Raw genomic sequence first — 13,172 nt, forward strand, 5'->3', positions numbered from 1 at the left:
AGCTTGTTCTTTGGGATCAATAAAGCTGATAAACCTGAAACCCAACTGATCTGACTGAAGAAGAAAGAAACACAAATTACCAGTATCAGAATGAGAGGTCATCATCACTGATCCAACAGACATTAAAAAGATAATAAGGGAATATTATGAACAAAACTATGCTGATAAATTTGACAATTTAGGTGAAAGGGACACAAACTAACAGAGCTCACTCAAGAAGAAACAGGTAATATATATAGCCATATATCTATTTTTAACAATTGGATTTGTAATTAAAAATCTTCCCATAAAGAAAACTCAAGGCCCAGATGGCTCAACTGGCTAATTTCACCAAACATTTAAGGAAGAAATAATACCAGTTCTATACAAACTCTCCCAGAATATTGAAGAAGAGGAAATACCTCCTAACACATTCTATGAAGCCAGTATTACTCTGATACCAAAACCAGAAAAAGAAAACTACAGACTAATATCCTTCATGAACATAAATGTTGAGTTCTCAACAAAAAGTTACCAGATTGAATCCAAAAATACATACAAAATTAATACATCATGACCAAGTAGGATTTATTCCAGAATGCAAGGATGAATAAACAAACATTCAAAAATCAGTCAATGTAATTCACATATTAAGGGACTGAAGAAGAAAAACCACATAATCATCTCAAAATCTAACATCCACTCCTGATAAAAATTCTCAACAAAGTAGGGGTCTATCAAGGTTATAGCATAAGAGATCAATATGCAAAAATCACTTATACATCAGTACACTATCAACAAACAATTTGAAAATGAAATTAAGAAAACAATTCATTTTTTTAAAGATTTTATTTATTTATTTGTCAGAGAGAGAGAGGGCGCATGCACAAGCAGGAGGGTAGCGGCAGGCAGAGGGAAAAGCAGGCTCCCTGCTGAGTGAGGAGCCTGATGCAGGACCCTGGAATCATGACCTGAGCTGAAGGCAGACACTTAACCAACTCACCCACCCAGGCAACCCTTCACAAGTATTTCTTAAATATGACACTAAAAGCACCAACTATAAAATATCAATAGGGGCACCTGGCTGGCTCAGTTGGAAGAGCATGCAACTTTTGATCTTGAGGGGGCACAAGTTTGAGCCCTACACCGGGTGCAGAGATTACTAAAGAAAAAATAAATAAACACTTAAAAAAAGAACTTAAACATTTATCATATGACCCAGCCTATCCATTATTTACCTCAAGGGGAAAGAAAGCAGATGTATACACAAAGACCTGCATAAGAATGTTTATAGGAGGGGCGCCTGGGTGGCTCAGTCGTTAAGCATCTGCCTTTGGCTCAGGTCATGATCCCAGGGTCCTGGGATCGAGCCCCGCATCAGGCTCCCTGCTCAGCGGGAAGCCTGCTTCTCCCTCTCCCACTCCCCCTGCTTGTGTTCCCTCTCTCGCTGTGTCTCTCTCTGTCAAATAAATAAATAAAATCTTAAAAAAAAAAGAATGTTTATAGCAGATTTTAATAGCTCCCAAACTGAAAGCAAAACCAAACCCAAAATGTCATTAGTAGGGATAGGATATCCATACAATGAAATAGTACTCAGCTATGAAAAGGAATAAAGTACTGAGACACACAAGATCGATGGATTTCAAAATAATTATCCTGAGTTAAAGAAGCCAGACACCCCCCCAAAAAAGAGTACCTGCTGTGTGATTCCACCCATTTATATAAAATTCTAGAGAATGCAAACTGATCTGTAGTGAAAGAAAGTAGATTAGCGGTTTTCTACAGACAAAAGGGGAAGGAGAGAAATTAATTACAAAGAAGCACAAGAAAACTATGAGGGCAATGGACATCATTATTTGGATGATGATGACAGTTTTATGGATATATACATATGTGAAGTGTATAAATTGCAATGTATGTCAATTACACATGTCAATAAAACTTAAAAAAAAAAAAGATGGGCTAAAATGTAAATATAGGTATTAATGTTTTCTTTTTGCACCTGATGACATATCCCACCTCAAGCGTCCTCCACACTGGAGACCCCGGTCTAGAAAATCTTGTCTGACTTGTGTTATGTGGGCTGCGGCCTCTCCTGATATCCAGGGGAGAGAGCTGGTAAGGCCCAAGATTAACTCTCTGCTGGAGGTAACTTCAGATGAATACCAAAGTGTCAGAAGAAATACGGTGTAAATCCATAAATACAAAAACATGGATTATGTGGACTGTGGATTGTATATGTATTACATGGCTTTTGCTCCTGGAAATCATCACAAGAAATAATGACTCTTAATAATGACTATCTGGGGAGAGGTGGCCTGGGGAGTGGGTAGGCAGGGAGGCTTTCACTTTTCAGCTTGCACCTGTCTCTAATATTTGAATTTTCTGCACTTGATACATAGAATACTTTAAGATTAACAACAGGGGTTACCTAGCTAGTGAGGTTATTGGTCTTTGTTTTGTTTTATTCTTTTTATAAGCAGCAGTCTTATAAATATTATCTGAGAGGGAATAAGGAAGGAGGGTAGAGAAGGAGGGAGACAGAATACAAGAAAAAGAAAAGTGACCCACAAAACAGGAGCCTGTCCCAGAGAGCCCCAAAGCCCCAATGACTGTAATACTGGAGCCCCAGGGACAAAGGGAAAAAGCATGGTGACCATGTGAGGAAGAACAAAGTGTCCAAAGACACTGCTCGTGAAAATGAAACTAATTCGTTCTGAGAACTAAATTTCTCACTCACTTAAAAAATGTCCAAAGAATGGGGGCACCTGGGTGGCTCATTCGTTAAGCGTCTGCCTTCAGCTCAGGCCATGATCCCAGGGTCCTGGGACCGAGCCCCGCATTGGGGTCCCTGCTCCGCGGGAGGCCTGCTTCTCCCTCTCCCACTCCCCCTGCTTGTGTTCCCTCTCTCACTGTTTCTCTCTGTCAAATAAATGAAATCTTAAAAAAAAAAATATCCAAAGAATGTACTGGCCAGGGTCATTTTATTTTGTTATATTCTTCCCCTCCTACACAAATATTATAGAAGCTGGTAGGGAATGGAAGGGGTAGATAAGAATGAACAACATTGTCTTGGAAGCTAACGGGACAGAACCTACGCGTGTTTTCCTCCTTCTCTCAAGTGTTTCGATCTCATTGATGGAGCTCCTTTTTTCCAGGCACTGCTGCCTACTCAGTGTGCTTGGCAGACTTACTGGCCAGTCCTACGTTGGCACGGCCAAAGCATGTTTGTTAAAGAAACATGAAGTCATTTCTTTTAAGCAATTAGTTGCACAAGAACATGTTTGCTTTCAAAACCAAATTCTGCCATTAAAAAAATGATTAGAGCTAATAAACGAGTTCAGCAAGGTTGAAGAATATAAGGTCTGTATACAAAAATCTGTTCTCTTTCTATACATCAGCAAGGAACAATATGAAAAGAAAATGAAGAAAATAATTCCATTTATAATAGCATCAAAAATAAGGGGTGCCTGGGTGGCTCAGTTGGTTAAGCGTCTGCCTTCGGCTTAGGTCATAATCCCAGGGTTCTGGGATCGAGCCCCACATGGGGCTTTCTGCTCAGCGGGGAGTCTGTTTCTCCATCTCCCTCTGCTCCTCCCCCCACTGCTTGTGCTCTATCTCTCAAATAAATAATCTTTTAAAAAAATAAAATACTTAGGAATAAATTTAACAAATATAAGACTTACACACTGAGAACCACAAAACAGTATTGGAAGAAATGAAAGATCTAAGTAAATGGAAAGATATCCCATATTCATGGATTGGAAGACTCAATATTATTAAGATGGCCGTAGTACTCAAAGTTATCTACAGATTCAACACAATCACTATCAAAACCCCAGCTGTCATTTTTGCAGAGGTTGATAAACCATCCTAAAATTGATATGGAAATACAAGAGACCCAGAATAGCCAAAATAATTCTGAAAGAGCAAAGCTGGAAGACTCACACTCCCAATTTTAACACTGCAAACTGCAGTGATCAAGAATTTGGATACTGGGCACCTGGGTGTCTCCGGGTTAAGTGCCCCACTTGATTTTGGCTCAGGTCATGATCTCAGGGTAGTGAGATTGAGCTCCACGCTGGGCTCCATACTGAGTGCATAGCCTGCTTACGATTCTCTCTCTCTCTCTGGAGAGGGGGATGGGGTAATTGGGTGATGGGCATTAAGGAGGGCATGTGATGTGATGAGCACTGGCTGTTATACACAACTAATGAATCACTGAACACTACATCAAAAACTAATGATGTACTATATGTTGGCTAATTGAATTTAAATTAGAAAAAAAGAAAGTTGCATTCTAAATAGAAAAAAAAAGATTCTCTCTCTCCCTCTGCCCCTCCCACCCCAGCTCATGCTCACTCTCTCAAAAAAAAAAAAAAAAAACTGGGGGTACTGGCATAAAGATATATAAATCAATGGAATAAGGGCTCCTGGGTGGCTCAGTCAGTTGAGCGTCTGCCTTCGGCTCCGGTCACGATCTCAGGCTCCTGGGATCGAGCCCCACATAGGGCTTTCTGCTCAGTGGGGAGTCTGCTTCTCTCTCTCCCTCTGTGTTCAGGCTCTCTTGCTCTCTCAGATAAATAAATAAAATCTTTTTTAAAAAAAATCAATGGAATAGAAATGAGAATCCAGAAATAAACTCATACATCTATGGTCAATTGATTTTCAACAAGAATGCCAACTCAATGGAGAAAGAAGAGTCTTTTCAACAAACAGTGCTTTTCAGCAAGTGGATATCCACATGCAAAAGAATAAAGCTGGACCCTTGTCTCACACCACATAAAAAAACCAACTCAAAATGGACCAAAGAGCTAAATGCAAGAGCTAAAACTATAAAACTTTAATAAGGAAACATAACAGAAAAATATTCATGACCTTGGACTAGGAAATGGTGCTTTGTTTGACACCAAAAGCACAGGCAATGGTAAAAAATAGATAAATTAGGCTTTATCAAAATTTAAAACTTGTGCATCAGGGGCACCCAGTGTGGAACCTACTTAAAAGCAAAAAAAAAAAAAAAAAAAAACTAAACTAAACTGAAAAAAAAAAACCGTGTGCATCAAAGTCTACCATCAAGACAGTGAGAAGATAAACCACAGAATGGGAGAAGATATCTGCAAATCATATATCTGGTAAGGGTCTAGTATCTAGAGTCTATGAAGAACTCCTGCAACTCAACAAAAAAAGAACCCAACAACCCAATCAAAAAATGGGCAAAGCACTTAAATAGATGTTTCCCCAGAGAAGATATACAAATGGCCACTAAGTACATGAAATGCTGAACATCCTTAGTCATTAGAGAAATGTAAATCCAAACCACAAGATAGCACTTAACACCCACTAGCTTGGCTATTAAAAGATGGACAATAACAAATGTTGGCAAGGGTGTAAAGAAACTGGAAGCCTCATACACAGTTGGTAGGAATGTAAAAGGATGCAGCCACTTCAGAAAATAGTTTGGCAGTCCTTCAAAAAACCAACCATATAGTCACCATATGATCCAGCAATTTCACTCTTAAGTGTACACCCAAGAGAACTGAAACTTATGTCCCCATAAACACTTGTGTACAAATGTTTATAGTAGCATTATTTGCAATAGCCAAAATGTGGAAACAACCCAAGTGTCCTTCAACAGATGAATGGATAAAATATGGTATATCTATATAATGGAATATTATTCAGCCATAAAAAAGAATGGAGTACTAATACATGCTACAGGGTGCATGAACTTTGCAAACATGATGCTAAGTGAAAGAAGCCAGACACAAAAGGTTGCATATTGGGGCGGGTGGGTGGCTCAGTTGGTTGGGCGCCTGCCTTCGGCTTAGGTCGTGATCCCAGGGTGCTGGGATCGAGCCCCATGTCAGGGCTCCCTGCTCAGAAGGGAGTCTGTTTCTCCCTCTACCTCTGCCCCTCTACACTACCCCCCACCGCTTGTTCTCTTTTGCTCGCTTGCTCTCTCTCTCATTTGAGAGAGAGTGAGCACAAGCAGGGGGAGCAGGATGAGAAGCAAGCTCCCCTCTGAGCAGGGAGCCCGAAGCGGGGCTTGATCCCAGGACCCTGGGATCACGACCTGAGCCGAAGGCAGACGCTTAACAACTAAGCCATCCAGGAGTCCTCAAATGAATAAAATCTTTTAAAAAAGCCCAAAGGTTGCATATTGTATAATTCCAGTTATATGAAATGTCCAGAATAAGCAAGTTCATGGAGAAAGAATGTAGATTGGGGTTTGCAGGTGCTGGGAGGAGGGGTGTGGGAAATGACCACTGATGGGTATGAGTTTTTCTAGGGTGATGAAAATGTTCTGGAATTATTAGATAGTGATTTTAGCTGAGCAACTCTATTAATCATATTGAATCATACACTTTAGAAGGGTGAATTACATGGTGTGTGAATTACATCTAAACAACTCCAATTCTGTACCAGCCTTAATAAATATTAATAAAGCTTCACTGTGTCTACAATGGCCCCCACTGTCCTCTAAGCTCTGGCCCCAAACATCCCCTACTCTGCCCCCTTTAAGGAAGTCCTACTCTCCCCTCCTCCTTGTCTTTGTTCCCACTGCTTCCTGCTTCCCTTGCATCTCTCCACACCTGAATCCTACCCCCAGGGCTGCAAACCAGTGGAGCTGTATTCCATCTACAGTCGAACAGAGCCTGCAGATGGGTTCACAGTGGGGGCTTGGGGGTTTGGTCTTTTAACTGAATAAGTTCCAAGAGGAGATTTCACATAAATGTCGGTATTCTGGCTAAGACAGATTCTGCTGGCTGCTGATCCAACAACCGTGCTCCCCTTCCTCCCTGTTAAGGGAACCCAGTCCACCTCAGTGGATGAACCATGTCATCCCACTTACCTCTGCAGGGATTGGTCTGGGGTGCTACTGGAGCAGTCAGAGCTCCGAACCACAGGCAACAGAGAAAAGCGCTAGCTATTTGAACAGAAAACAGTTTATTACGTGTCTTAAGCCAATTGACTATAAAGTTAATGAAGCTTAAGTTCTGGGGCCCTCCCTTGCACGGCCCCCCTATGAATTTCTAGGTTAGGTAGGGAAGCAGGCTACAACCAGTGGGCATTTCTACATGAACATTTCTGGAAAATATCCTAAAGATATCCAGGAGAGTGGAACCTGAACTTCCCAAGGTAGTATTTAGTATGATTTTTCTACTCATTCTAAATAAATGTTCACTTTCATACTTAATTTTCCATGTTAATGAATTAGATGATCCAGATGTTATAATTACAGACAAGGATTTTAAAGCAGGTTTTACAGCTATGCTCAAAGTGGTAAATGAAAATATGCTCATATTGAATGAACAAATAAGAAATCCCAGTAGAGAAATAGAAACTATTTAAAAAATTATACAGAACTAACTGGAAAATCCAAAACTAAAAATTCAAGTATTTGAAAGGAGGCTGGAAGAGTGAGTCTCCAGGATTCTACCCTGGAGGCTTAGGATCATGAAGCTAAAAATTCTTCAAACATAGCCAGGGTGTCCAAGGGCACCAGACAGTCAGAAAACATGGCAAGTGTCCTCTAAAACCTGTGACCCAGTTCTGTCTAATGAAACAAAATGGAGTGTCCTGACAAAAAGAGAGAAAAGTACGAGAAGGAATGACGTCTCCTCCACCCTTCTTTCTGCCTTGAACTGCTGTGTCATGAGAACATGATGATGCTTGGAGTTATGGCAGCCATTTTGCAACCTTGAGGAGTAGTAGTGAGAAGGGAGACATAGAAGCTAAGCCAGAGCCCTGATACTGCAGATCTGCTGAATATACCACAGAAGCCCTCACCTCTGGATTTCTTGTCATGTGAGATAATAAACTTCTCTTAATTGGGTATTTAATTCTCTTAATTGTTACTTATAGCCAAAGTACATCCTAACTAAAACACGGCTTCTCTTGAAAACGGAGAGATCTGGCAAGACCAGACCGACTAGCCTCTTAGACAAGGCAAGAGCTCTCTAGTCATGGACTTGCTCGGTCCCCACAGGCAAGTGAGTTTGCAATCCCTGCCCTATACATCTTTTGAGAGATAAATCAACTGCCCTCTCTCCTACAAAGCCCTCCCTGTCTCCGGCCTCCCCGCACCCCCCACCCCACCTGGCTAGAAGTAATCTTCCTCTCTTTGGAATTCCCACAGTTTTTGTGGCTGTGTCCATCTCCTGTTGTAATTGCACATTTCATCCCCTCCCACTTGGCTGTCAGCCTTCTGAGGGCAGGAACCACACCTTATTCATCCCTGTATCTCCCTCTGCTGTCTAGCAAGGTACCGAATACAGGACACACTCAATGCATGTTTTCTAAATAAATGCATAAACCCCCTGCAGTGAAAAATGTCAGTGTTCTGTAATACCCCATTCTCCAAGCTCACCAAGGACCTCTAACTGGTGACCTGGGCTTCTTCTCAATCTAGGAAAACAGTATCCACCATACCCCAAAACTCCAGCGACCCCTGGACCTGAACTCTGTTCAGCCCTCAGCCCCAGTGACCCAGAGTACACCTGTGACAGTCCACTCTCTGAAGCCTGGGCCCGCCTTAGCTCCCCCTTTACTTGGGAGGCATGCTGGGATAAAGGTAGTAGTGTAAAACTCTCCCCAGGATAGTCTGGGAAAAGCAGCCAATCACCACAGACTCCAGGAAAGAATGGAAATGTACACACATGCAAATCTCTTAAAGGCCAGGCAACCTGAAAACACATACAGCAATTATAGTTCCAAATGGGAGGGAAGGCAGCTCAAGGTTCTGCCTCAGGGGGCTGTGTCCCACAGAGGACAGGGACCTGCAGAACACCTCAAGTTGCTAACGAATCCTGAGCAGCATGACTTCCTTTTATATCAATCCTGGATCTAACTTAACCTTGCACATGCTTCTTGAACTGGTGGTTGATTTGTAGTTCCAGCTTTTGGTAGGTTCTCTGTTGGTCCCTAGTTCTTGTCTCTAAACTTGTTTTTAATTTTGGTAAAAAACACATAACATAAAGTTTTCTTTCTGTTCTTAACCATTTCGAAGTGTGTAGTTCATTGGTGCTAAGTACACCCCCATTGTTGGACAACCGTCACCACTGTCCATCTCCAGAACTTTCTCATCCTCCCAAACTGAAACTTCATACCGATTAAACACTAACTCTCCATTGTCTCTTCCCCTGGGTCCTGGCAACCACCATTCTACCTTCTGTCTCTATGAATTTGACACCTGTAGGTATTTCCCATAAGTGGAAAGTATTTGTCCTTTTGAGTCTGGCTTATTCACTTAGCGCAAGGGCCTGAAAGTTCATCCATATTGGAACACGTGTCAGAACTTCCCTTCTTTCTAACACTGAATGGTACTCCGCTGCATGTGCATACCATGTTTTGCTTATCCACCCATCTTCCAGTGACATTTGGGTTACTTCCACCTTTTGGCTATTGTGACCAATGCTACTCTGAATGTGGGTGTACACATATGTTTAAGTCCTGCTTCTGGTTCTTTTGCGGACCTGGCCTTTGACTTTCCCCAAATCAGTCAAGATCCCGACCTTGGGCATGGAATTCTCTAGGCCAGTCTCTATTCCAATGGGAGAGAATGAGAAGCCTGGGCTGAGCTCTCAGGTGATGCCATGAGAAACGTTCCGGAGCCAGAGCTGACCTGGCCGAGAACTCCAGAGCAGGTTCCGGGCCCCTCCTGATGGGAGGGCAAATCAGGCACAATGTGGCAAGAAGCAGAGAAGAGTGGGACGTCCCCTCTGCCCCTGCAGGAGGAGACACATACCACTGCGTGGAGGAGAAGAGCAGGACAAGGAAGGCCTCTGTTCCCCCAAAGGGCAGGCATGTCGCAGAGGAGGCCCCAGAGGCTCAAGAAAGGGCAGCCCAGGCTGCAGGGGCAGAGGCTATGAGAAGGATGGGGACGCCAGGACTAGTGCTATTCAGAGGACCTCAGTTACGAGGGTCCCGGCGCGCAGATGGAGGGGTGAAGGGTGGGGGCGGGGGGAGCAGGAGGGGTCTGGAATACCCTCATTTGACAGATGGGCCTCGGCTCAGCCAACTCCTGAAGTACAAGAGGCACAAAAGCAGAAATCTGAAGGGCTGGTGAGGCAGGGGCTTCAGGGTGCATCGTGGGTCCATGACTGGCCTTCCGAGCTACATGCTTTTGAGTTTCAGTCGGGGGGCGGGGTGTGGGCAGACCACAGCTGTGGGCAAAGGTGGGGTCTAGACACTTGTGAATCCCTCCCCTTGTCTGCCGTAAGCACTTTTCCACTGGCTACATGATATTTTTCAGTGCCCAAGTGTCTAGGTTCAGGTACCAAATGAGGGCAGCCTGGTAAGGGCACAGCCACTAAAGGGAAATTGACTGCTCTGTGGAACTCTGAACATCCTCAACTATAAAGATGACTTAAAGCACCCCTTCAATGCCAGGACCAAGGTATAGACTCAAGGCTCTCACTTTTGCCCGGACCAAACTTAGGGGCTTCTCCGATGTCCTAGGAGCCAAGAGGGACTGCTGGTGGGGGCACAGCTTCAAGGCCTTCCCCTTTCGTGACTCCAACACAAGGAGCTTCCCTGACTTGATGCAGATGTTCCTGAAACCCACCCGAGGAAACTGGGGCTCTCAGGAAGAACTCAGAGGCAAGGCTGTCCCCTTAAATCCAGAAAACTCACCTTCCAGACTGTTCTGGGATCCCAAGAGTCTGTGAGGTCAGCCTGCACTTGGCCACAGTGACATGGATCTGAAGCCAGATCAAGGTGCCAAGGAGCCTGTTGGCTCAGCTTTTTACTAATACTGGAGCCAGAGCCAAAGATGGCCTGATGTCTCCATGTTGTGCTGACGCAATGTCCCCACCAGCACCTCTCCTGCATGCTGGGCTCCACGGCTGCTGAGAGCTGTGTACTATGCAGGCTCTCGAGCTTGGGTACTCAGGGCTCAGGTCTCCACCCTGCTCCTTAGTACTGACCAGACTGATGGAAGAGCCCATCCATGCTGAGATCCCATAGGAGACTAAAGGCTCCTGAAGAAGTTTCTGGAGGCCATGTCAACAGCTAGGAGGAGAGAAAAAAAAAAAAAAAGCAGTTTAGGTTAGCTGGCATAATAGTAGTATGGTATAAGAGTAGTAAACCTTCATTACTCCATATTAAATAAATCCCATTTAACCCTCACAAGTCCACATGGTAGAAGGATATTGCCCTTAGTGACATTTTACGGATGAAGAAATCACGCTCAGAGGGGTCAAGCAACCTCCCCAGGGTCACAGAGCCAGTAAGCAGCAAAGCCAGGATTCAATCCCAAGCCTATGTGACTTGAAACTCTGTCCACCGCCCTGTATGAGAGTCTTGGTCCTTCTGCCCCTCATTCCCTGTGGCCACAGCCATGCCCCTCCAGGACAGGCCAGTGTGAGGAAGAGACATAGCTCGAAAGCACTAAGTACACTCAGCTGGACAATGACAAGTCAGCTACTCTCCATGATTCTTACATCCTTTCCAGGTCACTGCCTTAACTTACATTTTAGGCCACTGGCTCTGGGAAGGACTTGGTACTGAGTAAGGATCCTCAAATAACCTGGTGGGGGGTGCAGGTCACCCATCTGACTCAAACTCACTGGGATCTTTACCTGAATGCTCCTTGAGTCTGAAGGTCATCAGGGTGGGGATTTGCAATGTGGAGAGAACATGACATGGAAATGAACAATGGGCCAGCACCCTCCCCCCGCCCCCTCCCCCCAGGGCCATCCAGCCTGGGGACACACAGAGGAGGCCAGGCCTTAGAGGTGGGGCAGCGCCTTGGCAGCTCTGTTCCTGCCCGTGGTCAGCCATGCTGCACGTTATACCATCCTTCTGAGAGTGCTGAGCAAAGCCTGTTGTGTGGACACTCTGGGCACATCCCCTCTTCAGGCCTGAAGCTCTCATCCCCAGGGGCTGTTGCTTGCTGAGAGCTCTGAGCCAAGTCCCTCGCTAGCATTGACCTTGCAGGGAGGGAGCGCCTCAGTCAAGGTCGCACCCCCTCTCTGAGCGCAGCCTTAGTCTGATGTCTGGCCTGGCCAATACCGGAGTCCGAGGGCCTGGACCCCTTGCCTCAACTGGGACAACTCTAAAAGGTCACCCCGTTTCCAGAGTACCTGCAGAACTGGCTGTGGCCTGTTGAATTTGCTCTGCCACTCAGCTTCTCCTTCTCCCCGGTGCTCTCCCTCGGCCGGAGGTGTGGCTCTTGGGAGCCCTCCCCAGGGAACCTCCAGGAAACCACCAAGGCCCAGGCCTATGATACCAGAACTCTGCTTCCTCTTCCTCTCATAGCTTCTTGTAACTTCTTCATACTTACAGTTTTCCAACAAGAATAGACATTCACTGACAGCATATGCTACCCACTTTTGTCCACCCTCCCCAGCCAAGGCTCACCTTGCTCCAGGTACACACTAGGGCTCCAGTGACGAGCTTAGTAATTCGTGAGCGCTAAGCCCAAAGCCTATTCGCCCAGGGGCCACCATACACTCCACTAGGAGGAGGGAGGGTGGTGGGCAGCAGGATCTAGTTTCCATGAGAACTCAGGATGTTCTTCCCCCAAAAAAAGCTGAATGAGTGGGGTTGGAGAAATCTGCCTAGCTCACCTATCCCTTAGCTCTCAGATCAACCCCAGGCATATATATGAGCCCCCAGCAGCCCGGTGACCCTACTCACTTAGCTGCTTTTGATTGGACTGGGGAGGGGGGTTGTCACTTAACCTTTTTTGGGCCAATAAGACTCTCCTTCCTGGGAATTAACTTGGCCATGGAGCCTGGTGAACAGAGAGAAACTGAGGCCTGTCCTCGAACCCTAAACCTTCCCGATTCTAGCTTTTCCTGAGGCCCAGCCATATCCCTGCCCTTGGATCTCAGGAACCTTTAGGAGAATCCCACCAACAGTTTCAGGCAGCCCCCGTGGATTTCTGCCTTCTCCCAACCATACTCCCCACTAACAATGTGAGGTTCTGAAGTGGGTTGAGCACCACGGCCACATTCTGTGGCCACATTTACCTGGGACACCATTTCCAAGATCTTTCTATCCCTAGAGCTTACTATGTAGCAGGAACTTGACCCATGCCTGAGAATGAATGAATGAATGAATGCCACTGTTACTATAGGAAGATATGTTCCAAGTGGCAAAACCTCCAAAGTGAAATAGAAAGAGTCCATCCTGCGAAGGCCTATAAGACCTCAGGTGCCCTGCTCCTCCTTCTCCCTCCAGAG

The 13,172-nt window shown here is 45.0% G+C and overlaps 1 protein-coding gene across 1 annotated transcript in view; it reads right to left on the reverse strand.

Annotated features, from left to right (window-relative positions):
- FAM178B (family with sequence similarity 178 member B) overlaps nucleotides 1-13,172 on the reverse strand; it is an 85,435-nt gene that overhangs the window by 54,752 nt on the left and 17,511 nt on the right. The window contains exon 6 of the mRNA XM_088026214.1: nucleotides 10,911-10,995. Within this exon, the coding sequence (XP_087882340.1) occupies nucleotides 10,911-10,995 (85 nt within the window). The remainder of the gene's footprint in view (nucleotides 1-10,910; nucleotides 10,996-13,172) is intronic.

This window comes from Eumetopias jubatus, unplaced genomic scaffold (assembly GCF_037043125.1).
Source record: "Eumetopias jubatus isolate StellerSeaLion01/CBP00866 unplaced genomic scaffold, mEumJub1_p1.0 scaffold_9, whole genome shotgun sequence".
In the NCBI taxonomy this organism is placed as follows: Eukaryota; Metazoa; Chordata; class Mammalia; order Carnivora; family Otariidae; genus Eumetopias; species Eumetopias jubatus.